The 23237-nt window shown below is 44.2% G+C and overlaps 1 protein-coding gene across 4 annotated transcripts in view; it reads left to right on the top strand.

The window, feature by feature from the left end:
* Positions 1-23237, top strand: part of gramd1ba (GRAM domain containing 1Ba) — an 81803-nt gene that overhangs the window by 23107 nt on the left and 35459 nt on the right. For 2 of the 4 annotated variants that reach the window (XM_007896061.2, XM_007896060.2), the window contains exon 4: positions 17575-17782. In XM_007896061.2, the coding sequence (XP_007894252.2) occupies positions 17575-17782 (208 nt within the window). Of the gene's footprint in view, positions 1-8837; positions 9000-9051; positions 9099-17574; positions 17783-23237 lie in introns of those variants that run through there. The other 2 variants (XM_007896069.2, XM_007896067.2) reach the window with 2 other exon arrangements.

The raw sequence follows: 23237 nt of genomic DNA, 5'->3' as shown, positions 1-23237 counted from the left end.
CCTCTCTGCCCTCCTCCATGCCCTGTCCCGTGCGCCTTTCTCCTCCCTATTCTCTTTGACATTGTCTATCTCTGTCTTGCACTTACCCAAACAGCACGAGTGTTCTTGCTTCCGGCAAGAAATCCAGATCCTCGCCTGCTTGCCAGGCTGCTAAGGACGAGATATTCTTGCATACTAAATCGTATCCCTAGTAACCTTGAGGGAACTTCGGACATGTGCCTGACTGGAATTGCAATCTCCGGGTGTGCGTTGCCAGAAACCCGGAATATATTCAGGAAAAATTGTGTTCTTGTGGATTAGGACTTCCACCAAAAGAAATTGTATCACTGCGAAAATTGGTTGAAAACGGTCAAAAGTCCTAATCTAGCTTTATGGGTATATATAAATTACCATAATATAGGATAAAACAAAGAGTACATCCATGTTTGCAGATAGCGCTGTGAATAATAATCCTTTCATTCGATATTCTCCAATGAGTGCTGTTCTTGGAGACAATTCAACAACATGATGATCCACTATGTTAAAAAAAGGCAAAGCTTAATATATGGATAGATATCGTTAATGTTTTTACTGGTGATGTGAGGCTGATTTATACTTGCATTTTTTGGGGGGTGAATGTTTGTGTTCTGAGGATTTCAGTGTTGGAACATCTTTGTTGCCGAGTGCCAACATCAGTCATTTCCAGATCAGGTGCAGATCAGCGAGATATAGAGTAAAATTCCCACCGCTATCCCTTTGCATTGTGCCTTAGGCTATGACAGTTCACACACCTGCCACCTGTGAGATTGTCACACAACTGGGAGTGGATTGAGTGTTTAATCAGCAGAAACTTCATTTATAATTAAAATCCCAGCGAGCGAGGAACAGTGTGACTCCTGAGGCTTAAAAAGCACACATAATCTTATAACCTTGGGTTCATTTTAAGACCGTAGACTTCTGCCGTTCTTCTCAAGTTCTCGTTCCTTGTGTCTGACCTCTTTATACTGAAATATTTTGAATACAAATTCCTGTTGCAATATATTGAGTGATTTCAAGTTGGCAACCGGCAAAAATAACTTGCGTTTGTGTAGTGCCCTTTACAGAGGATGTCGTTTCGGAGAATTTTCCAAAACAGGATTAGACGCAGAGCAGCGGAGAGGTTAGAGGAGGAGTAGTAAGGGAGGCGGTAAGGTGGCCATAGGTGAATTCAAAGAGGTAAATTTTGACTCAGATGATCTGCAACAACAACAACAAATTGCATTTGTGTAGCGCCTTTCACTCGGTGAAAATTTTCCTCTTTGAGCGTGCTTATGGCCACCTCTCTCCCGGCTCGGAGTCAGGCTCCGCCACTGTTTCCGAGACACCGCCCTGCGTGGAGGGCGCTATATATACGTGCAAGTTGTTGTTGAGCCGATTCGGCGTTCTGTTAAATGTCAGCCGATGTATTTTCTCCCTGGAAGAAATGATGGGGTAATACTGAAGTACTGAAGTCTGGCTGATGAATGATGCCCTTATTGTAGGATCACTGGGATCAGTTGAGGCCAATTCCACTTCTCTTTTGTAAGAAGGTATAACTCGAGCCATTTCCATAGAATCCCTCAGCCTGACGGGGCCAATGTCCCAGAACCTCACGTAATCCATATTATCCCAAAGTGATTTGGATGGAATGTTAATCATTCAATATAGATGAGACATTTATTGTTTCCGAATTTCCTGCAGGATCGGTTTAAGGGTTTTCATTTCTGCAAAGAAAAAAGCAATCGGAACACAACTATCTAATGGTTCAACACTGAGCCTCCTCATCTCTCTTGAAGGACGGAAAGGTCCCAACGCAGTTTAAGCCTATGGTGTGCAAGGCAACAAGTCCAAACAGTTCTCCGTCAAGATTGTGAGCTCCCAGGAATGCGGTGGAGTCGAAGTTCCTATAGGCCCATTTGTTCCTCCGGGCCTGCGTTTACTTGTGATGTCTGGGAAGAAGCAATGGGGTGAATTTGTGGTAAACTGCTGAGGTGGCTGCAGGGAGAGAGAGAGAGAGAGAGAGAGAATCAGCTTCATGGCTGGTTCCCTCCCTGTTTGCCAAAGCCCCACTATTCACAGTTCTGATGCCCCCTCCCCCTTAAATTAAAAAATGCAAGTGCTCTGGGACTCTGCCCTGCGTGAAGAACGCTATATAAATGCAAGTTGTTGCTATTGTATGGGATGAGGAGGGGATCTAGTCAATTGGTGGGTGGGTGGGTGGGGAATATTTGTAACCCTGGTAATCTGTAAACTAGCGACATTTAGTCAATTGGTTTTAGTCACGAGAACCCCAATTAAGCACTTGGTGCTAAGTTTTCCTGGTACGTGGTATTGGACTTAAACCACTAAGACGTCAAGCTTCCCACGGGCTTTGTGTGAACAAAATCAAATATGGTCTGTTCGCAGAGTCGTTCCACTAAACAAAAAAGCATCGTTCCAAATAATTTTCGGAAACGTCTTTATGAATTAGTATTTTTTTTAAAAACAAATAATCTTGTCAAATCCGGCGTTTTAACTCGATCTGTGGGGTAACTACAGCGCTGCAAAAAGTGCTGCATTTCCAGTAGTACGTGGGTAGCTTTCTGGACAATTGTCCCATTAAAATTTCCAGGAAGAGTTCACAATGGCTTTTTATGCAGAGAGCAGTAATTGCCAAAAGCTCGTAGTTGTTGCAGTGAAGGGAGCAAAGTCATGTGTTCTAACTGCCTGCGGGACTGAATTCCCAGAGCACTGCAACATGTCAGCGTCTTAACTAGGCCACGGAGAATCTTTAAACCCATAAATCTGGATTAGTAGAATGTATTAACCCGAGGAGTGGCTTGTGTGTACTTCACCGGGAACGCTTCAAAACAAATGTCATCAGTGTCTGGTGATCACGTTGAATTACATTTTTCTGTTGGATAGAAGTGTTCTGTCGTGTGTTATCGTATATAAAATACCCGATGTTCTGGGATACCCGGGAGCGAGCACAGAATGCAGTGGTTTCCCTTTCAGTCAGTGCTGACAGTATCCGGCAGTCTTTGGAACACTTAAAATTACAAACTGCAAATAGAGTTCTTGTAGCTCAGTGGTTAGAGCACTAACCTCTCGCGAGCGAGAGGACCCGGGTTCGATTCCCCGGGCAGGGCAAAACCTCAGGCGAGTTTCCTTACTCCACACACCTCTGTTTACCCGGCAGTAAGTAGGAACCCGGTTGTTAGTCGATTGGCGGATTGCTTTTCCGGGGGGAATAATCCCTTAAAAATAATAATAATAATTTGGTCACTCAATCCACGACTGCTTGTGGGACGCTGCGGTGCGCAATTGGCTGCTGCGTTTTGCCCACAAAATATACAGTCAATTTATTTCGCAGTGTATTCTGTGAAGCGCTTTGGGACGTCTCAAAGACGTTTCAAAAAATACTGTCTTGTTCTGCTCCCTCGGCATATCTGAAACTATTATATTCTAGTTACATTTTCACTTGTTAAAGTAAAGCATCTGGAATAAGAGTTAACAAAAACACTTATAAAACCTGAACGAAGAATTTTCACATCTATTTAGCCAACGCTCAGTCAAACCCCCTGCCAGTCGGTCAGAATGTTCTCATCCGATCTTTGTCCTTCATGTCTTTCTCGCCTGTAAAGTCATATAAGGAAGGTGCATGGCAAGTGACTGTTGACATGTATTTTGCAGGCTGCTGTATGGAAGTGGTTGCGTAAGCGACACATCAATATCATTTAATGCCACTTAGTCTCCTCTGGTGACCTTGATAGAATAATAAAATGTTCCAGTTCTCACCAGGCTGCTGAAGCTCTCCTTCTGGTCATTCATCCATCAAACCCCAGTCTGTCCGCAGTGTTCAATGTGCTATTGCAACAACTGTTGTGTAAATTTCTCCTTTTATTCCGTACGTTTATGATTTATTCTTAATAAAACACTGCTAGGTTTAGCATTAAAACTGTTTCGCCCACAAAATATACAGTCATTTCACTTTTACAGTATATTCTGTGAAGCGCTTTGAGACGGCTCAAAGACGTGATGAGGTGCTATATCAAATGCAAGGCTTATTATCATTATTATTAAAATAGAATATTCTCTCCTTTCTGTTCTGCTAAATAGGTGCAGTTCCACAGTCGGTATCCAAACAAAACGAGGATTCTTTTTCATTACGTTATTTATCGGGAGCAGAGGAATTTGGGCGGTGAATCAAATGCTCTGTGAATGTTTTGCCCTCGTTTGAGCTTGAGTAGCCCATTATTCACAATTCTGATGGCTCCCCCCTCCCAAATGTATGGGATGAGGAGGAGGAGATTTAGTCAATTGTTTCGGTGGGCGGGCGGGGAATACATTTAGTAAATTGATGCAGTCAGTAAAACTGTTGCTGGCAAGTGTGATGTAAATGATTAACCAGCTCAGCCCTGGTTGTTAGGATGCTGGAAGCACATTTTGCCCAAACAAAACATGAAGCAATATGGTGCTGTACGTCGTCTCACTGAAGGCACAATTTAGGTAAGTTTTATTCAGGGAGCTTCCCGATGACTGCAGTAACCTTTCTACATTAAACATATTGATATTGATTATCTATGATAATAATAATAATCCTTGCATTGATATAGTGCCTTATCACATCTTTGAGACGTCTCAAAGCGCTTCACAGGATATAGTGTAAAGTGTAGTGACTGTGTATTTTGTGGGCGAAACGCGGCAGTCAATTGCACACAGCAGCGTCCCACAATCCTGGATTGAGTGACCGCATTATTATTATTATTAATAACTATACAGTGGTATTTGATAATGCATTTATTTTATTTAACAATGAGTTCCTCCAATCTCATCAGTAACAACCAACCGAGGCTCCCCATGAGAGCAGTATGTTCAAGTAACACTTGATTCATGGCACAAATAGGGTTCCCCTGCTACAACACCTTGCATTTATATTGCACTCTTCACACGGGATAGTGTCTCAGAGCGTTACAGTGGTGGAGCTTGATGCCGAGCCAGAGAGGGAGAGGGAGAGTGGAGATGAATGCAGACACGGTTTAAAAAAAAAAGGTCTTCAGGTAAGATCGGAAGTCGGACAAGGAGGAGGGTGGCTGTGGGTGTGTGGGGGGGATTGAGGCAAAGTTCCAGAGTCTCGTGCAGAGCTGAATACGCGATCGCTAATGTTGATCTAGAGAGACTGCTACCAATTTAGCCACTTTATAGTCAAACAGCGCAGTCTTCGAGGGTCACCGCACAGTACCGAGTGCCTCCAGCTTCAGGATACTCGGAAGTATTTCTTGACTTGGGAGGATAATCAGCGATTGGACCAGTTTGCCAAGAAGGGTAATTGAGGCCAGGACACCGGACTCATTTAAAAAAATAACTTGATACTGTGAAGGGAAGAATGTCAGGGCGGGTCATCTGAAAAGATGAGATCAAGTGGCCAAAAGGGTCTTCTTCAGTGCTTCAAATTCTTACAAAATAAGCTATGTTCTATAATTGTCACTTATTATACTTTGAATGCCTGATGACGAAAGGGCTAAATGAGTGTGGCCTCTGCCAAAATTACATGCAAAGATGGTTGTATTTTGAGCACACTTTATTGGCGGCCTGCAGTTTGAGGCTCAGTTTACGTTGGTGGCAATTATAATGACTTCTCTTTAGACGGTTCATTTTTTTTTTGCCCCTGATGAGACCCAACCCTGTTTACATTCATAGTTTCCCCCAAGACATGTGCAGTAGATTCGCTTCGCAGTATATTCTGTGAAGCGCCTTGAGACGTCTCGAAGGAGAAGATAAGGCTCTGTATCAAATGCGAAGATTATTATTGTTATTATATAGAGTGAGAAGCTTCGCCTTTAATTTGTAAACCTTAGAAACATTGCACAAGAACTGACTACTGATAGGAGCAGGGCGGATTTTATAGTGGGAGGACAATTTTGAATATTTTATGCAAGGAATAGCCAACGTACTCAAGAGGCCTAAATGAGTCATGAGACCAACGTTTAATCCTTTAGTCCATCTGGGCCAGTGCTCACTTCTATTTCACAGCACCAACAATGCCACCACTCAGGAATATCCCTCCAGGCAATGCCAAAGTGAATTGCTCTCGCTACTGTTGGCAGCTGGACTTTTGGAAGGTTATATCCATTATAATTTCGCAGGTTCCAGTGGGACTGTAAAATTGTCAGCGTGGAAAGAGTCATCTTTTCTAAAGCGGTGGGGTGTCTGACTGTCTCACTCAGAGCTATGTGATTTACAGTAATAAATGCTTTTTTGGGGAGCCGTGGGGGAGTTTCTGGTAAGTTATGTTATGTTTTGTGCTGTGGCCCAATTTTTTCTCCCTCTTTCTTTGAGAGGTGGTGGGGGGGGGGTGGGAGGGAGGCATGTCTCAATGGTCCAAAATGCTGGATTAAGAGGGTTGTGAATGTGACCTACAAAATAGCAGCCCTGTTTTGTTTCGATGTAACATTGGGAAGGAGCACAAATTGCGAGGAACAACGCAGCCAGATTTGGAAGGAAACTGAGGCTGTGGATTGGAAAATGCATTTCAGTATGGACAATAAGGTTTCGCTGCTAAGTGTTGTGACCGTATGTGTAGACTGTATTTTGGGGGCGAAATGAGACCCTCATCCATACTTCCGCAACATCCAGGCTTGACAATGCCAACTCCCTGCTCAGCGATCTTCCCAACTTTTTTTTTTGTTGCTGTTGAGACATTAAGTCACAGCCCCGCTGCCTGTTCATCAGGTGGATCAGTTTCTCCTGGTGTCGGGGCCAACAGTTCCCCAAAATAAATATAAATTGGTCATTTGTGGCTCGGCTGTTTGTGGGACATTGCTGTGCGCAATTGGGCTTTCACGTTCATCTACAAATACCCAGTAACGCCACTTCACAGTACATCCTGTGAAGCACTTTGGGATATCCTGGCGTGAAAAGTAAGGATTATTTTATTATTATTATTAAATATAGGACAGCCACACAACAGCACAGGGTTTGTTATGAGCTAGTCAGCTAAAGTAACTGAACGGAACACAAAGGACACACCATACTGTTCTTGAGAAGTCAAATGTTATCTTATTTTTTTCAGGATGATGGATTGTAGAGAGAGCAATGGTGTAAAATAAGGTCTCTCTACTTTTACCAGGAGATGACAAAAGAGAAAAACAAACCGTGAAGGACACGATTTGCTTTCATTTAAACTGGGGCTTCACTCCGAAACTACCATTTTAGAAATAATGAGTCAGTGCAGGGAATGCACCACAGAAACATTTAATGGTGGGAACAAAACAAGTTCATGATCTGCAGCACTTGAGAGAATATAACAAAACTCCTGAGTTTGATTACAGTTATGGACAGGTGTTGACTTCCATATTTTGTCCTATCTTGAACTATTGTGTAACTATACGTTATTTACATATAATAATAATAATCCTCGCATTTGATGCAGCGCCTTATCACGTCTTCGAGACGTCTCAAAGCGCTTCCCGGGCTGCACTGTAAAGTGAATTGACCGTATTTTGTGGGCGAAACGTGATAGGGGGTGTTCTAGACTTTCTTCATCTAAACCTCTTTTGTGACTTTTAGAACCTGTTCAGCAATAATTTTAAGATTAAATTCCCCCCGTTGCTAAAAAAAAAACACACTGCTTGCTGGAGAGAAGGGACATTCCTTAGCGACCTTGAAAATTCCCTTTATGTTGGCGGATCATCCCTACCCTTGCCCGGCTTCGCTGGCTCCTCGTCCCTCAGAGAATCGAGTTCCAAACCCCCGTTCTCATCTTGAAAGCCCTCCATGGTCTTGCTCCCACCCCCCACCCAAACCTCTGTGACCTCCTAACCCTATATCAGCCTGTCCATGCCTTCTGCTCGGCGGACACCGGCTGCTTCAGGTTCCTCCACGCCTCCCGCCCCACCGTTGGCGGTCGGACATTCAGCATCTCTGCCCCCACACTCTGGAAACTCTATCCGGCAATCCGTCCCCCTCAGCCCCTCTCCTTCAAGTCCCGTCGTTAAAAGGAAGGCGCTGTACAAGTGTAATTTGCTGCTGTTGTTGTTGATAGAATAATACATTCGCCGGGAGAATGGCAGGAGGCTGGGAGTGCATGCAAGGCAGGAAATATCAGAGCAACACTTAAATAGCTCCTCAGCGACATTTAACCCTTGTAATTGAGTTACGAGCCTCATGACACATTCCTGAAAACTCTTCTCCAGCGAGCAGTTTCATCGAAAGAGGTTGATGATTTGCTTAGCCGTTGCATTTTAACCCGAGTCTGTTATCGTGTAGAACACGATGGGAATAATTATTGTGTGAAAGTAAAAATAAATAGGGCTGGAAAAAAATGCGGATGTCCCAAGAGGAGAATATTTTATTGAAAGGCTGTATTGTTGTTATTATTGTTCTGATACTATTAAGACTTCCTTTGCCGTTGTACGGTTCTGAAACACAGCGTATAACATTTTTCACTGTAAATACATTATATGACATGTACTGCCAAAATGTGCTTTTTTTTTTTCCCACGCAGAAATAGATTTTTCCATCGGAAATTTCCAGAAACTGTATTGTGCTGCTCTCCTCGGAGCAGCCATGGTTAAAGGCAGGGAAGGGCGGTCTTGCAGTACTATCAGTAATGGGATAGATTGGCTGCTGAAGGCTTTGCAGCTTTGCCAGTGATGAGGCAGATTGGCTGAGCAGACAGGGATCCGGACGCCAAGCCCAACCAAACCAGCGAGAGGGGATGTAAATTAATCCGAACCGAATGATGTCACCTCCATTCATGAGGAACATAAATAATTCAACGACGGGCGGATTGCACCAAACAGGCAGCGTTTCGCGGAACTGTGCGAACCTGTGTGTGGGATTGTGAGGGAGGGAGGGAAGTGAGTGAGGGAGTGAGTGAGGGAGGAAGGGAGGAACAGCACTGAAAAGCCACACACTATAGCAATGCTTGAAGCTAATCAGACACAGCTGCCCGAGATCCAGCCACTTCTATTCAGACAAGCTGTGACAGCTTTATTCCAGGTCTTGAGATGGTAGTGGAGGTGAGTACCCCTCCCTCCTCCTCCTCCTCACAGACCCCTGAATGTATGAATGAAGCTGTAGGTGCTTATCAATGTGGTACAGTCCTTCATGGCTTCCAGGTTAGTTCTGTCGTTTAGCCATTCCATGTTTTATTATGCCTTTAGCTTTCTGCGTGAGCAAGAGCAAGCAGCTGGGAAAATGATTCTAGTATTGTTGTTGAAAGGCAACAGACGTGAGGGTTGTGCGAATTGTTGGTGATGTCAATGCAATCATTGCTCTTTTCTTTGCCCGGCCTCTCCCCCCCCATCAAGGCAATTTAATGCTGAGGTCTTTAAAAAGGGAGGCGAGATAAAAGAATTTGTCATCTTGAGGCTGTTATATAATTTGCTTTATTCTCTTTCCTTCCTCCTTCCCCCATCCCCTCGCCCCCCCACCCCCTCCCTTCCCCCTCTCCCCCACACCCCCCCCACACACACAATGATTTAATGAATGATTTATTTGCCTTCACGTTTTCAAATGAAATATCCATCCTATTCAAAAATGGATTTCTGAATGCGTCATTGTGGGTGGAAGGGACTGTCAGTGATTGTCCAAGTGCACTCTCCGGGGACTGTCAGTGATTGTCCGTGTTCACTCTCTTTGAGTGTGCGGCACAATGTTTAATCCTGAGAGATAAAATAGCGCCTGTGTTCAGCACGTCATTGTTATACGTGCTTGTTCACTCTTGCTTGATACATGTAGGAAATCGCTTCCTGTCCTTCTTAGAATTCTCCACTGCCGCCTTAACCTCTCGAGACTTCCACACGCCTTTGCTAGATTGTCCTTAATTTACACGGATGCTTTGTTGTGACGCGTTCCTACCGGTAAACAAACAGTCGATGATGATAATGCGTAACATTCGATGCAGTTTTTTTTATCGCATCGACGTCTCGAAGCGCTTTCACAGAGGTTTTCCCCCACCCCCCCCACCCCGTAAGGTGTGGTGATTCTGTAAGAAAACACGGCAGCCAATTTACGCACAGCAGTGTTCCACACCCATAACATGAATGACCACATTTTAATTGGGATGGGGGAGGGATGTGGGGCATTATTGTCCCAAGACACCAGTACGCGCTCGCTTCTCTTTGAATCGTGTCCTGCGATTATGGTGTGCAAATCGGCTGCTACGTTCACTTACAAATACACAGTCACTATACTTCAGAGTAAAACAAGGTGCTACATCAAATGCAAGGATTATTATTATTATTAATGTGTACCTGCCGGGTTCAGTTAATAGGACCCTAACCTCGCATTCAGAAGGTTATAAATAATATAATAATCCTTGCATTTGATATAGTTGCCTTATCATGTCGTTGAGACGTCTCAAGGCGCTTCACAGAATATATTGTAAAGTGAAGTGACTATATTTTTGTGGGCGAAACGTGGCAGCCGATTGCGCACAGCAGTGTCCCCACAAGCAGTTGTGGTTGAGGATTGGATCGACAGTCGGGTCCAAATCCATGACTGTCCAGCGCTTTGGGTCATTCCTCTCGACGTGAAAGGCGCTATACAGATGTAAGTTGCTGTTGTGGGTTCAAGCCCCACACGAGGTTTTGAACTAGCATAGTGCTGTGGGGGGGTGGGGTTTGCAGGTGGAGGTGCCGAGTGGTCTTGAGTGATAAGATTCAATAACAATTCATGTTCATCCAGTGTCCGTCGACGCCTCAAAGTTCTTCACACCCACTGATTGGGCGGAGTGGGGGGGGAGGGGGGAAGTGGCTGAGAGCGTGGTTGAAGAGATGGATCTTAGGATGTATTTTTGAAGGCGTTGACGGAGGAGGTAAGGCAGAGGAGACTCTGGGATGGAGTGGGACTTGAGTGGCCGAAGGTTTGCTCACCAGCGGTGGGATGGAGAATGAACCCAGCCGTTTGCTGAGCGGAGGGAGTAACTGGGACACTTAAGGTTCCAGGAGGTTGCGGAGGTAGGGTGCAACGAGGCATGGAAGGATTTGAAAATGAGGACAAGAATTTTGAATTGAATTCGTTGGTGGATCGAGAGCCAGTGGAACGAAATAAGGATGGAAGTGATGGAGGACTTATAATATTCACAGTTGCCATCACTGTGCTATATACACGAGAAATGCGTTGTATTCAAATCACTTGCACTGTAAACGGACCCATATATTCTAAATGAGGGGAACTGTTTCGTATGATCTTGAACAGTGACATATTTATCAATTTAATTCTTTATATAATTTCTTCTCAGTGAGTCTTTTCCTGACTGTTTTGTTCCCGTCTCAGAAGTGTTCATGCAGAGACAGCTCTTGAGAACCACACAAGTGAATGACTGCTTTGCAGTTTCTTAAATTTATGCGTAGGGGAAATTTATGCGTCCAAATACAGTATTATCACACTTGACTTGTTGTCCTCAGGAGTTCATTTAGAATTTAATTCTGTGCTCCCTCCACAAAAAAATTATTGCTGAAGTTATTAACTGTCAGCCTAAAAATGTGAATTAAATTGAGATTTACTTAACCTTCTGGGTAGATTAACCAACATAGATAGAGTAGCATACTTTGTCTTCCATTTTTGAACAGATCTAACCTTTGTACTGTTATTCTACTACATATCTGCACTAACTGATTATTAATAATAATAATCCTTGCATTGGAAATGGAGAATTTCATATTTGCATTGCCGTTTCTTCTGAATTGGCTGAAGCAGTTTAGTGTGAAAAGAAAAGGGAGTTTTATATTGGGCTCATACTTTTAGTAGTGAGCTCTCTATGTAGGGGAGGTGGGGTGGGGTGAAACCTTAGGCCAGTTTCCTTACTGCACACACACGCCTATGTTTACCTTGCAGTAAGTAGGAACCCGCTTGGTTGTCAATTGTCGGATCGCTTTCCGGGGGTAATAATCCCTCCAAAAAATCAAAATTCGTTCACTCAAGTCACGACTGTTTGTGGGACGCTGCTGTGCCCAATTGCCTGCCGCATTTCGGCCACAAAAAAANCAATCACTACACTTTACAGTATATTCTGTGAAGCACTTTGAGACGTCTCAAAGACGTGATAAGGCGTGATATGAAATGCAAGGATTAGTATTATTATAAGCTTGATTTCCATTTCACTGCATTTTGGTAAATCTGCTTTGCATCCTCTCCAAGGCCTTGACATCCTTTCTATAGTGTGGTGCCCAGAATTGGACACAATGCTCCAGCTGATGCCTAACCAGTGATTTATAAAAGTTTAGCATAACTTCTTTGCTTTTGTACTCTATGCCTCTATTTATAAAGCCAAGGATCCCACATGTTTTTTTTTTAAACAACTTTATCAACCAGTCCATTGCCACCTTCAAAGATTTGTGTAGGTGAACCCCCAGGTCTCCCTGTTCCTGCACCGCCTTTAAAATTATACCATTTATCTTATATTGCCTCTCCTCATTCTTCCTCCCAAAATTCATCATTTCACACTTTCACTGCATTAAATTTCATCTGCCATGTGTCTGCCCATTTTATCGATCTGTCCATGTCCTCCTGCTGTCTGCTACAGTCCTCCTCACTGTTTACTACGTTTCCAAGTTTTGCGTCATCTGTGAACTTTAAAATTGTGCTCCCTACACCCAAGTCCAGGTGATTAAGGTAGTGATGGAGCCCTGTAGCTTAGGGTTACAGCACTCGCCTCGCAAGCGAGAAACCTGGGTTGGATTCCCGGGCGGGGTGAAATGTTGGCCAAGTTTCCTTACCCCACACGCCTCTGTTTACCCAGCAGTAAGTAGGAACCTGCTTGTTAGTCAATTGGCGGATCGCTTTTCCAGGAATAATAATTCCTTCAAAACAATAATAATAATAACATTGGTCACTTCAATCCACGGCTGTTTGTGGGGACGCTGCTGTGCGCAATTGGCTGTCGCGTTTCGCCCACAAAATATACAGTCATTCCTTTTACAGTATATTCTGTGAAGCGCTGTGAGACATCTCGAAGACGAGATTAAAGCGCTGTATCGAATGCGAGGATTATTATTAGTAGTAAACAGTAGGGAAAATTGAACAAAAGGCCCGGCCCTGATTCATTTGTATTCTGACCTGCCGTAAATATGCCTGTTAATTCGGATGACAATCGGGTTAAGTTGGGCTGTCAATCGGTGGGGGGGGGGGGCAGAGTAACCGGGAAGTACGAGTGGAGATTGACAGTTGAGACACTTGTAAATGGGTGGAGGGCTCATCCAACCACAAGCGTTTGCAGGCTTATCCGGCTTCCACTGCATGTCAAAAAGAGCAGTGGTCCTAATACCGATCCCTGGGGGACACCACTGTATACTTCCCTCCAACCTGAAAAACACATGTTCACCATAATTCTCTTGCTTTCTGTCTCCCAGCCAATTTCATATCTGTGCTGCCACTGTTCCCTTTAATCCCATGGGCTTCAATTTTGCTAACAAGTCTATTATGTGGCACTTTATCAAACGCCTTTTGAACGTCCATACACACCAACATCAACCACATTAGCTTTATTAACCCTCTCTGTTATTTCATCGAAGATCTCAATCATGTTTGTCACTCCCGATTTGCCTTCACCAGATCCGTGCTGGCTGTCATCTATTAACCCATGAAAATTTATTTTGTCCATGGTTATGGTCTCTAGTGGTTTCCCCACGACTGACATTAGGCTGACTGACCTGTAGTGACCGGGTTTATCCCTCTCCCCTTTTTTTTTTGAACAGGGGTGTAACATTTGCAACCCTCCAGTCCTCTGGCACCACTCCTATATCCAAGGAGGATTGGCCAGAACCTCCACTATTTCCACCCTCGGTAATCTAGGATGCTTCCCATCCGGACCGGATGAAATTTTTAGTCGCTCCTCTCTTTTTATTTTTGTTCTCTGCCTCCGTAACTGTGACATTGGCAGCATCTTCTTCTTAAAGCAAGGATCCTATACCATGTTTAACCCCATGCCTACTAAAGCTGTAGGAGCCCATTCTTTCCATATACAATGCTGCACAGTATTGTGCCTCGGGTGCAGTGAACATATACTGTACAGCCGGAAGGGTTTCATAACAACCGCAATAGAATCTAAACGTAATTTGGGTTTAGCTGGAGTATCTGCATTGCCTGATGCCATGATGACTGGTCTTGTTCTGCGCATGGGGGGGGGCTTCTGATATTGCAGCCGTTAATTGCACAGGGGGTGAAGGATCCCATTCCCTCCCTACGTGATCAGGTGATGCTCAATCAGCGAGGTGGGTGGGTGGGTGGGGGGACAGCGGGGGAACAGGCGGAGTCAAATTGCAATTGATTGACGACCGGAGCCGTTTGTAAATGGGTGGCGGGCTCATCCGTTCCCAAGGCGCTGTCCTGTCCCTCCCCTCCCCTGCCCTCCGCCCCTCCTGATCCCAACCCCCTGCTCGCTCGAGTCCAAACCCCCAGCGCCTTGGGACGTCCTCCCGACGTGAAAGGCGCCGTGTAAATGTAATGTGTTGTTGTTGTTGTTGTTCTTGTTGTTGTCAATCACCTCAGCCCCGCCGCTAATTGGTCCCCTTCCCGTCCAATGGGAACGGCAATGGGAGGGAGGAAACACCGCCGCCACTCCTCCTCCGCTAGGTATTTTACAGCCAAACAAAGGTAATTATATTTTACTGAATTCTGTGCGAGTCCAGGATTTTAACTTGAAACTCCGAGGTTAAAATACTTGGTGCCCCGTTTGGCCAGTTAACATTTCGCCCAGAAAACGTACAGCCGGATCCACTTTGCGGTGTATCCCGTGAAGCAGCTTTGGGACGTCTCGAAGACGCCATGAGGCGCTGCATCAAATGTCAAGGATTACGGTTGTTATCATTGAAGCAGGACCCATATTAGCTTTCGAAAATCGATTGGACAAATAACTTGGGACACCGAGAAATAGGAAAGGGTTTGGAAGGAGCAGAGGAATGGAATAGTATTAAACAAACAGCTCTTTGAGTGCGTTAGTACAGGCACTGGGTGCTGAATGGCTGCCTTCTGTGCTGTAACACTCTATGAACTTCTACTCAGCACAGACCCTACACGGCACGGGTATAAATCAACTGCTCGCCAGCAAGGCTTGAGGTCGGAAAGAATTCCTCTTGTGCTCCCAGGTTTCGGGAAGGTAGATCCAAATAACGCCCTTAATAGTTTGATGGGAAGCCCCTCCTGACGTGAAAGGCGCTGCGCACATGTAATTTGTGCTGCTAGGATGACAGAACGGCAAGTTGGTTATACTCGCCTTGACTTGTGTATTTGTAGGACGATTGAGTAATATCTGACTGTCTGCCACATTTTGTCATGTGGAAACTGCAGTTGTGTTGTGTTCCAGGCAAATTGAGCGCAAAGCGATAGGAAATGGGACTTATAGACACATAAGCTTGTTCCGTACTTAAGATATTTTTAACAAATAAATTGACACTTGTGGGGGGTTGAGGCTGCTCTGTCACACTGACAATTGCTCGCTCTGCGATGTGTTGGTGTAGGTACTCCTGACCATGGCACCCCCCCTAGTGAGCCCGGAGGACGCATGCCTTCGCAGTCACCCCTTCCATTGGAGTGGCAATGTATCAGGAGTTCACTGTACCTAAGCAATTGGTTGCCACGTTTCGCCCACAGAATACAGTCACTACAGTTTACAGTATATTCTGTGATGCGCTTTGTGGCGTCTTGAAGATGTGATCAGCCGCTAAATCAAATGCAAGGATTATTATTATTATTATTATTACCTTTGGAAAAGATGAATATCTGGTTGTGAGAATGCGCAATGCACGAGCCGAGAATAATATAGCTACAAAATCAACTGGGGATATTTTAAAAGGGGTGCGGGGGGGGGAGAAAACTTAGGTGAATGATTTCAAAGAGCTGCCATTTTGGGATCTGGCGGTAGAGCAGTCTCAGCCAATGGAATGGTGTTTCCTCTCGCCGTTAGAACCAGAACCCCAAAAACTCAGGTCCGCTGGAGTGCGGTACTTTCCGAGGAGCTGGAAATGCGTTGAATTGTAATTTATCCGGTCTCCAGAGGAATGCAGAAGGGTCAGTGGGTGGGTGGGCGGGAGGGAGGAGGGAGGGAGGAGGGGAGAAACTTCACTGGAGAGGATATTGCGACGCAATAGCAGTTGTGTTGCTGGTAGAAGGCTGGGACCACGTGAGTGTTCTGCTTACTCACTGTAAAATGACGTCAGGCACTTACTCTCCTCCTCCTCCCTCCCCCTCCTCCCGAAGACGATGAGTGGGAAAGAAAAGCTGCATCAGCCACCAATGTCCTACTTTATGCCCTCGCTCTTTATGGAGCTTGAGCTGATGCTGTGTTGGATGTTGCCAATTAAAATGTTCAAGTGCGTGTCAGGATTCCACCGTCATATAGGTGAGAGGGGCTCTGACCTGTTTTGAGTAAACCAAATTTAGACTTCGAGGCAATTTCCAAATGTGCCCAGTTTTTTTTTTAAAAAAAAAGAAACAAACATTTCCTGAGGGAATTTATTAGCAAAAATAATTTTAATGTGGCATCAAGCTTCAAACGGCAGATGGCTGGGCTGTGATGTGATGTGGAAGATCCACAATGGATCACAGGCAATTTCAGAGCAGTTTCACAATTAAGGATGCATTAGACTGTATATTTTCATTGAGAATGTGTGTTGTGGCTTGTAGCACGAACAGGGCCATACATTTTGTTTTTCTGCAGTGGAAAATCCAACCACAAAATATACAGTCAGTTCACTTTACAGTGTATTCTGTGAAGCGCTTAGAGACGTCTCGAAGACGTGATAAGGCGCTGTATCAAATGCAAGGATTATTATTATTATAAACCATCTATACATGGGCAATAGTTAAGCCCAGACGCTGAGTGAATTGGACAGATCGTCCCAGCCCCAATTCATTTGTGTTCTTATTCGTTTTAAATATACCGGTTAATCCGGACCGAACACCGTGTTGGTCACTGCGGAGTCTACTCACTCGCGGCTTCTGTGTCTCGAAGGGCTCCATTTTGTGACCGCTAACGGCTTGCCCTCCTGCCCTCGCACCGTCACGAGCAGCCTTCCTCAGGTCTTTCCTCGATCCTCTCTTTAATCCTCTCTTTAGCTCCCGCTCAGTCATATCATCCGCAGGTTTCACTTCCAGATGTGTGCGGATGACGCCCAACTTTACATCTCTCTGCCTCCACCCTCGACTCCAGGACCCACTGCTGTCCTGACAGAATGTCTGTCAGAGCATTAAGTCCTGGATGAGAGCTAATTTCCTCCAGTTGAATGCTGGCAAGACCTGCCTTGCCTGTCTCCCCTCAGCACCTCCTCACTGCAGCCACTGACAGCATCACTATTCACGAATGCACCTCACTGAGCCAGAACGGAACCTTAAAGGTTAAAGAGGGAAGAATCCCTACTCCCAACATAAATGCTGGTTGGAAATGAAACGTTGTGGGGGGGAAATAGAAAAACTTGAAAAGAAACTTGTTTGTACGCTGAGATGAAGAACGGAAGGAACTGTACACTGCTGCTTAGTGTTTAAGTTGCCATATTCCCCTTGAGACCTAATGCCAGGGGATTGCTTTGATGTCTTTTAAGAAAATAATGCACTCGAGAGGCTTTGTCATCCATCTCCCCCTTCCTTTCTCACCAGCACTGCAAGTAATTCTGCCCGGAGCACTCCAGCCTGCTCGCCCATCCTGCGGAAACGTTCACGATCCCCTACCCCTCAGAACCTAGAGGGTGAGAACATGGTGGAGAAGGGCTCCGACCATTCTTCAGACAAGTCTCCTTCGACACCCGAGCAGGGCATCCAACGGAGCTACTCCTCCCAGTCTGGCCGAAGCAGCAAGAACAACAAGGTGAGCGGAGGCTGGTGAGGAGGAGAATCGGGACACTTGATAGGGATCCTGTATGGCTGGGCTGTAGGGTCGTTGCATAACCAGTTGGTCTGTTCCCTTGAGGGGCTGCTAGGAGTTTTCTTAGTAGTCATTCTGAGGAAAGGCACGCTCAATACTTTGAACGAACATAACTGAAGTAATTAGACATTTTACAAACCCGTGATGTGAAAGGCCACGTTTTTTTTTTTGTGTGTGGCTCCAAAGGAATGCTCAGTTAGCAAACCGTTTTCCTGATGCCTGGCCTGCTTAGTTGTAAAAAGAAAGCTTGCGTTTGATCCGGCGCCTCATCACGTCGTTGAGACGTCTCAAAGCGCTTCACAGGATGTACTGTAAAGTGGAGCGACTGAGTATTTTGTGGGGCGAAGCAGGACAAATTGCGCACTAGTACTGGCACGATCTCCTTAGCAGGTCTGGTTTGCTTCGCGCCTTATCTGCTTCATGTCACAATGCAGAATGGACAGACACTCAGCTCAACATATCACTTGCCCCTGAACCTTTGCACTGTATAAGTGAGATGTTGCCTTAGAGATACTGTTACATCGTGGGATTGATAATTGATCCAACTGGGATGGATCTTAACTATGTAAATTAACGGAACTCCTATCGGGTTTACGTGTACATTAATGCTGAGCTCTTGTAAACAAGCCTTTTGCCTATTTTGTCCTCAAATTTAAACTCGGTTACTGCTCAGATGGGATGTTCTACAGGCTTTACTCTCTATCTGCAATTAATGTGGATAATATTTGGGTAAAAACATCCCGACTCACCCAGGAACAGTGCTAGATAGGGAAGGTGAATTAAGGGAACACTTCTCTCCTATCTCGATTGATGTATTCTTTTAAATTGTTTATTTTTTTAAAAAAAGTCTAATTGATGGGCGAAAAAAAAGATGAATTGGCAAAGGTTTCTGCACTTTTGTTGGCACATGACTATACTGTCTCTCTCTCCCTCTCTCTTGTGCGCACACACAGACACACACTAAAAAATTGCACCCACAGACACTGCAGGAAAAAGCCACATTGGCACAAATACAATCTCTAACAGTTTGTAGTATGCAATAACACAGAGGGAAGAATGGTTTAGTCAGGATATTTTATTTATGTGTCAGGATATGTTTTATCAATTTTATGTATGGATAGCAATCAGTTTTGCAAGGATTGGGTCCATTTTGCACGAATATGATGTACTGGCCCTACAAAAGCGTAGCTTAACACCTGCCTTGATCGCAAGTGGATAGTGTACATCAGTGCTGTTTCTTTTAACATTATTAAACCACTGGCACTTTAGTTTTGAAAACAATTCTGAGTGTTGTTTTTTGCTTCTGAACATAATTTCAACCAGTTTTATGTTGTGATTTCTTCTCTCCGTGCATGCTCTGTCTCTGCTAGTCTCACAAGCGACTTTCAAAAGTAAGCATTTTCATTTCTGTTTTCTAATAAAATACCATATTTTCTCAAATCTAAGGCGCAGATTGATTTTGGTGGGTTTCGGGGAAGGAGGGTGGGGGGGGGGGCATGAGGAAGGGGGAGTAAAACTTTCCTGCAATTCTAAGATGCTGTCAATTCTAAGGCACAGCCTAATTTTTAAAGTACATAAATGTGCCTTACATTTAAGTAACTAAAGTACGTGTTTCTCAGTGTGTCCATTCTCTGTACTGTTAACTATCACCCATCAATCAGCCAAAATACTCAGTCTATGGGTCGTATTTCATCTCTTATGTACTGAGAGCTCTAAGGACTAACGTACCCTGAGGTATGCAAGAACGGTACTTTAGGCATTAAAGTCAACTCAGGCAGGCTGCAAATCTAAGGTAATTACCACCTAAACTCAGAGAGACTTGAGGATTGATACCTTCAAATTTGATTTGTTGAATTGTGTTTCTGTCCTGATGCCTTTCAGTGTGCCTCTCCTACAGATAACAATGCAATAAGTACAGAAATACAGTAAAATGTACAAAAAACTTCAAACAATTCTTTTAAAAATGCTACGGGGGCTTTTGAATCTCCATACTCCGTAGTAGCATCCAAAGTTGGGGGTATTTGTAAAGCGAGTACACTTTCACGATGATTTGACCGTGTTCTTGCTAGTTTTATTTATTATTGGAAAAATTAAACCAAAGGCAATCCATTATTGAGATGCTTCCGGTGTGATTAATCTTCTCGAACACCAACACCACGAGTGACAGAGTTTCAGCCATCACCACTTCTACCCAGCGTACGTACGTCACTTCATAATGTTCTCTCCGGGCATAGGTTTGGACTGACGATGCTGCTGTGTGTCGAATCGGACAATCTGCGAATTTCATACACCAGTGAGATTTTAGTGAATAAGTCTAAAGTGCACCTGTGTAAACTGTTCACTGCTCGTGTCAGCACGGTCTACTAAAAATATACAGAACAGTATTCTCACTAGTTTACTATATGATTTATGTTTAATCTTCCCTGGTCTTTTTTCTTTCCCTCAGTACCTGCCCTGGTCGTCAACAGATGTAACTAGGGATGATTGGGGTGAACTGTCACCATATCTTGTTGGTGATTTTGTATAAAGTTTCCAGGAACCCGAGTCACCATTTGGAAGTTCTGACCCAATGTTCCAATAGTGTTTATGTTGAGTATAATGAATTCAAGTAAAAAAATGACACTGTGCAAAGTACTAGACAGTAATTCCAGGTAGTGACTTAACTGAGGGATTCAATCCATGCTATTTAAGTAGTTTTTCAAGCATTATCTGAAATTTGAGGTGAAATTATATCCTTGAATTCATTTCCATCTATCATTTATGTCTCCATACAGTGTATAAAATACTCTTTTGTGTAGTCTTCTATTCCAGTTGAGTCTTTTCCTGGGTAATGAGTGGTGAGTTCCAGTGTTGCCATGTACAGCTGTGATATAGCATTAATCACTTTGCTTATCAATCAGGTTAGGACCTGGAATTGACAGTATATATTCTGACACTGCAGTCGCTTTTGTTTTCTAAAATACTGCGGAAACCAACAACAATAATGTTTTCCACTTATAATAGCGTCTTTTACATGGGGTCGGAAGGTTAAGGATCTTTGAAAACCGAGCGGGAGCATTGTGAGGTGGAGAGACTTAAAGAGAGACTTCTAGAGAGAAAGGTCAAAGAAGATGAAAGCTTGCTCACCAATTGTGTGGCAGGGGATACACAGCAAATCCGAGTCATCACTTCAATCGAGGGAATCGAACCGAAGGAGATCAGAGGTAGAGTGAGGAATGATCATGGAGGCATTTGAAGGTCAGAACCAAGATCTAAGTCTTTGTTCTGACCTTGGAAAGCAGTGAGAATGGTGGACTCGCAGAGTATGTGAAAGGTCTGGGAAAGCAAAAGGGCTGCAGAGTTCTGGGCAATTTAAACCTTGTGATAGATTGTTAGGGAGTTGCATTGGAAGTGACAAAAGTGCGGGTAATAATAATAATCCTTGCATTTGATACAGCGTCTTATCACGTCTTTGAGACGTCTCAAAGCGCTTCACAGAATATACTGTAAAGTGAATTGATTGCATATTTTGTAGGTGAAACCCAGATGGGTTTAGGTTTGTGGGGAGAAATCCCTTCTCTGTTTGAATAGTGCTTTGGGATCTTTAACGTCCACCTGAACAGTCAGACTGGACCTCAGTGTCATGTCCCAACCAAAGGACAACACCTCAACTGCCCAGCTCTGCTTTGAGTGTCAGCCTAGACTGAGTTCAAAGTCCCAACTTGAGATGTGAGAAAGGAAGATGAGTAGAATTACTAATAAAAGGCAATCGTATCGGTTGAAAGAAGGGATCTACTGTAAACTCCTGATAACTCAACTCTTGGCTTAACTTGTCACCACCAATGAGATGAGCACTCTCTCTCCCTGGAGGGATGCAACCTGCTTACCTAACGCCAGAGAGTATTAGTCCCAAGTTGATAAGAGGACACTGCTGGTGTGTAACCAGCTAAACTCAAATACCTTGCCATTGAAAGCGCTGTCTGGCAAGCTTTCCTGTTGCTTGTCCAGCGAGGAGCGCATGACTGTTTAGGGCTTTGACTTGCAGGGTTTATGGTAACTGAGTGAGAAGAGTCCCTGCCCTCAGTGACTTGTCTGACCTTCCACGCCCTGCTGATGTGCCAGGCTCGCTGTGTTGCAATCAGCAGGGCACTGAAGTACTACGGACCTGCCCGGCTCAGAAACTGGACAACAGAGATCGTCACGTGAGGGCTGACTCGATTCTGACATTGGCTTGCCGAACATGTCATCTTGGAGCTTATCTCACCCCCCCAAGGACCATCGTGACTAGATGGTCACTTGACATCCGACAAGCACATGTTTGAGCCCCCACTAGGTGTTTGGCGGGTACCAGGGAACCTCCCTGTGAGCTTCCTGGTGGGCAGCAAAGCCGGGCATGGAATCTATGAGAGCATCTCTGCCAGCTGCTCGCCTAAGAGTGGGACCCACATCCCTTCCCATTGAGCGATAGTTCCACCAGTTGGATTTCCACCGACAATATTGAGCGAGTGCACATTGTAAAGTTGTCTTCCACTTGCACAGGTTCCGCTATTTGGGCTTCCTCAATCAGCACGTGTACAGTTTGGTTCAAAGATACTAGCGTTTTCAGTGTTATTGTCGTATTCAGACTTATTAAGTGAATCAAAGCAAAATGCACATGACCAAAAGGCAGGCGACTCACATGAACTGTAGCTATTTCTTTTCTTTCTAACTCTTTGCTTTCTCATTTTTATTATTCGCATTTATCTGTTTCTTTTTTCAGTGTGACCACCTAAACCTGATAAAAGTAAGGCCAGCTCACGTTTGCTTTTTCTCTCTCTCTCTCTCTCTCTCTCTCCTTTTTTTTTTGGTCCTCCTGTAAAATGCAGATCAAATTAAGTGGATAGCTATTAATTTGCTTTTTTTTTAAAAAAAACAGTGTTTTCTTTTGTGCGTCTATTTTATTTCCTTGCTATCCATTCCCCACCCCATGCTGCTGGCTTGTACATTATGTCCATTCTTCTATTGCCATATTTAGCCACGCAAACCTTACCTCATTTGTCATTTACCTTTTAATCAGTGTATAATTGGCAACTGCTTCATATGTATTGGCCACCCCTGGTGATTGTGAGAAGGAATCCTTTAAAGCTATCCTGCTCTCCAGGTAGGCAACAGATTACAACCCAAAATCTGATACATTTCCTTTTGAATGAAATGTATAAACAGAACCAATTAAACGGCAAATAGCAACTTTTTTTTTGTGAATGAACCATGCGATTAAACTATGTGTGACGGGATTACACATCAAATGTAAGAATTATTATTACCGCTATGACCGTACTGAATAAACCCTAAAGTACAAGGGATAGATAGAAGTATGTAAACATTGAGTCCTTTTTTGGGGGGTTATATATTCTATCCACGTAACTGCATTACAACTGCA

This window comes from Callorhinchus milii, unplaced genomic scaffold (genome assembly GCF_018977255.1).
Source record: "Callorhinchus milii isolate IMCB2004 unplaced genomic scaffold, IMCB_Cmil_1.0 Scaffold25, whole genome shotgun sequence".
In the NCBI taxonomy this organism is placed as follows: domain Eukaryota; kingdom Metazoa; phylum Chordata; class Chondrichthyes; order Chimaeriformes; family Callorhinchidae; genus Callorhinchus; species Callorhinchus milii.
The sequence above is the reverse complement of the archived record's forward strand: the minus strand, read 5'-3'. Positions and strand labels throughout refer to the sequence as shown.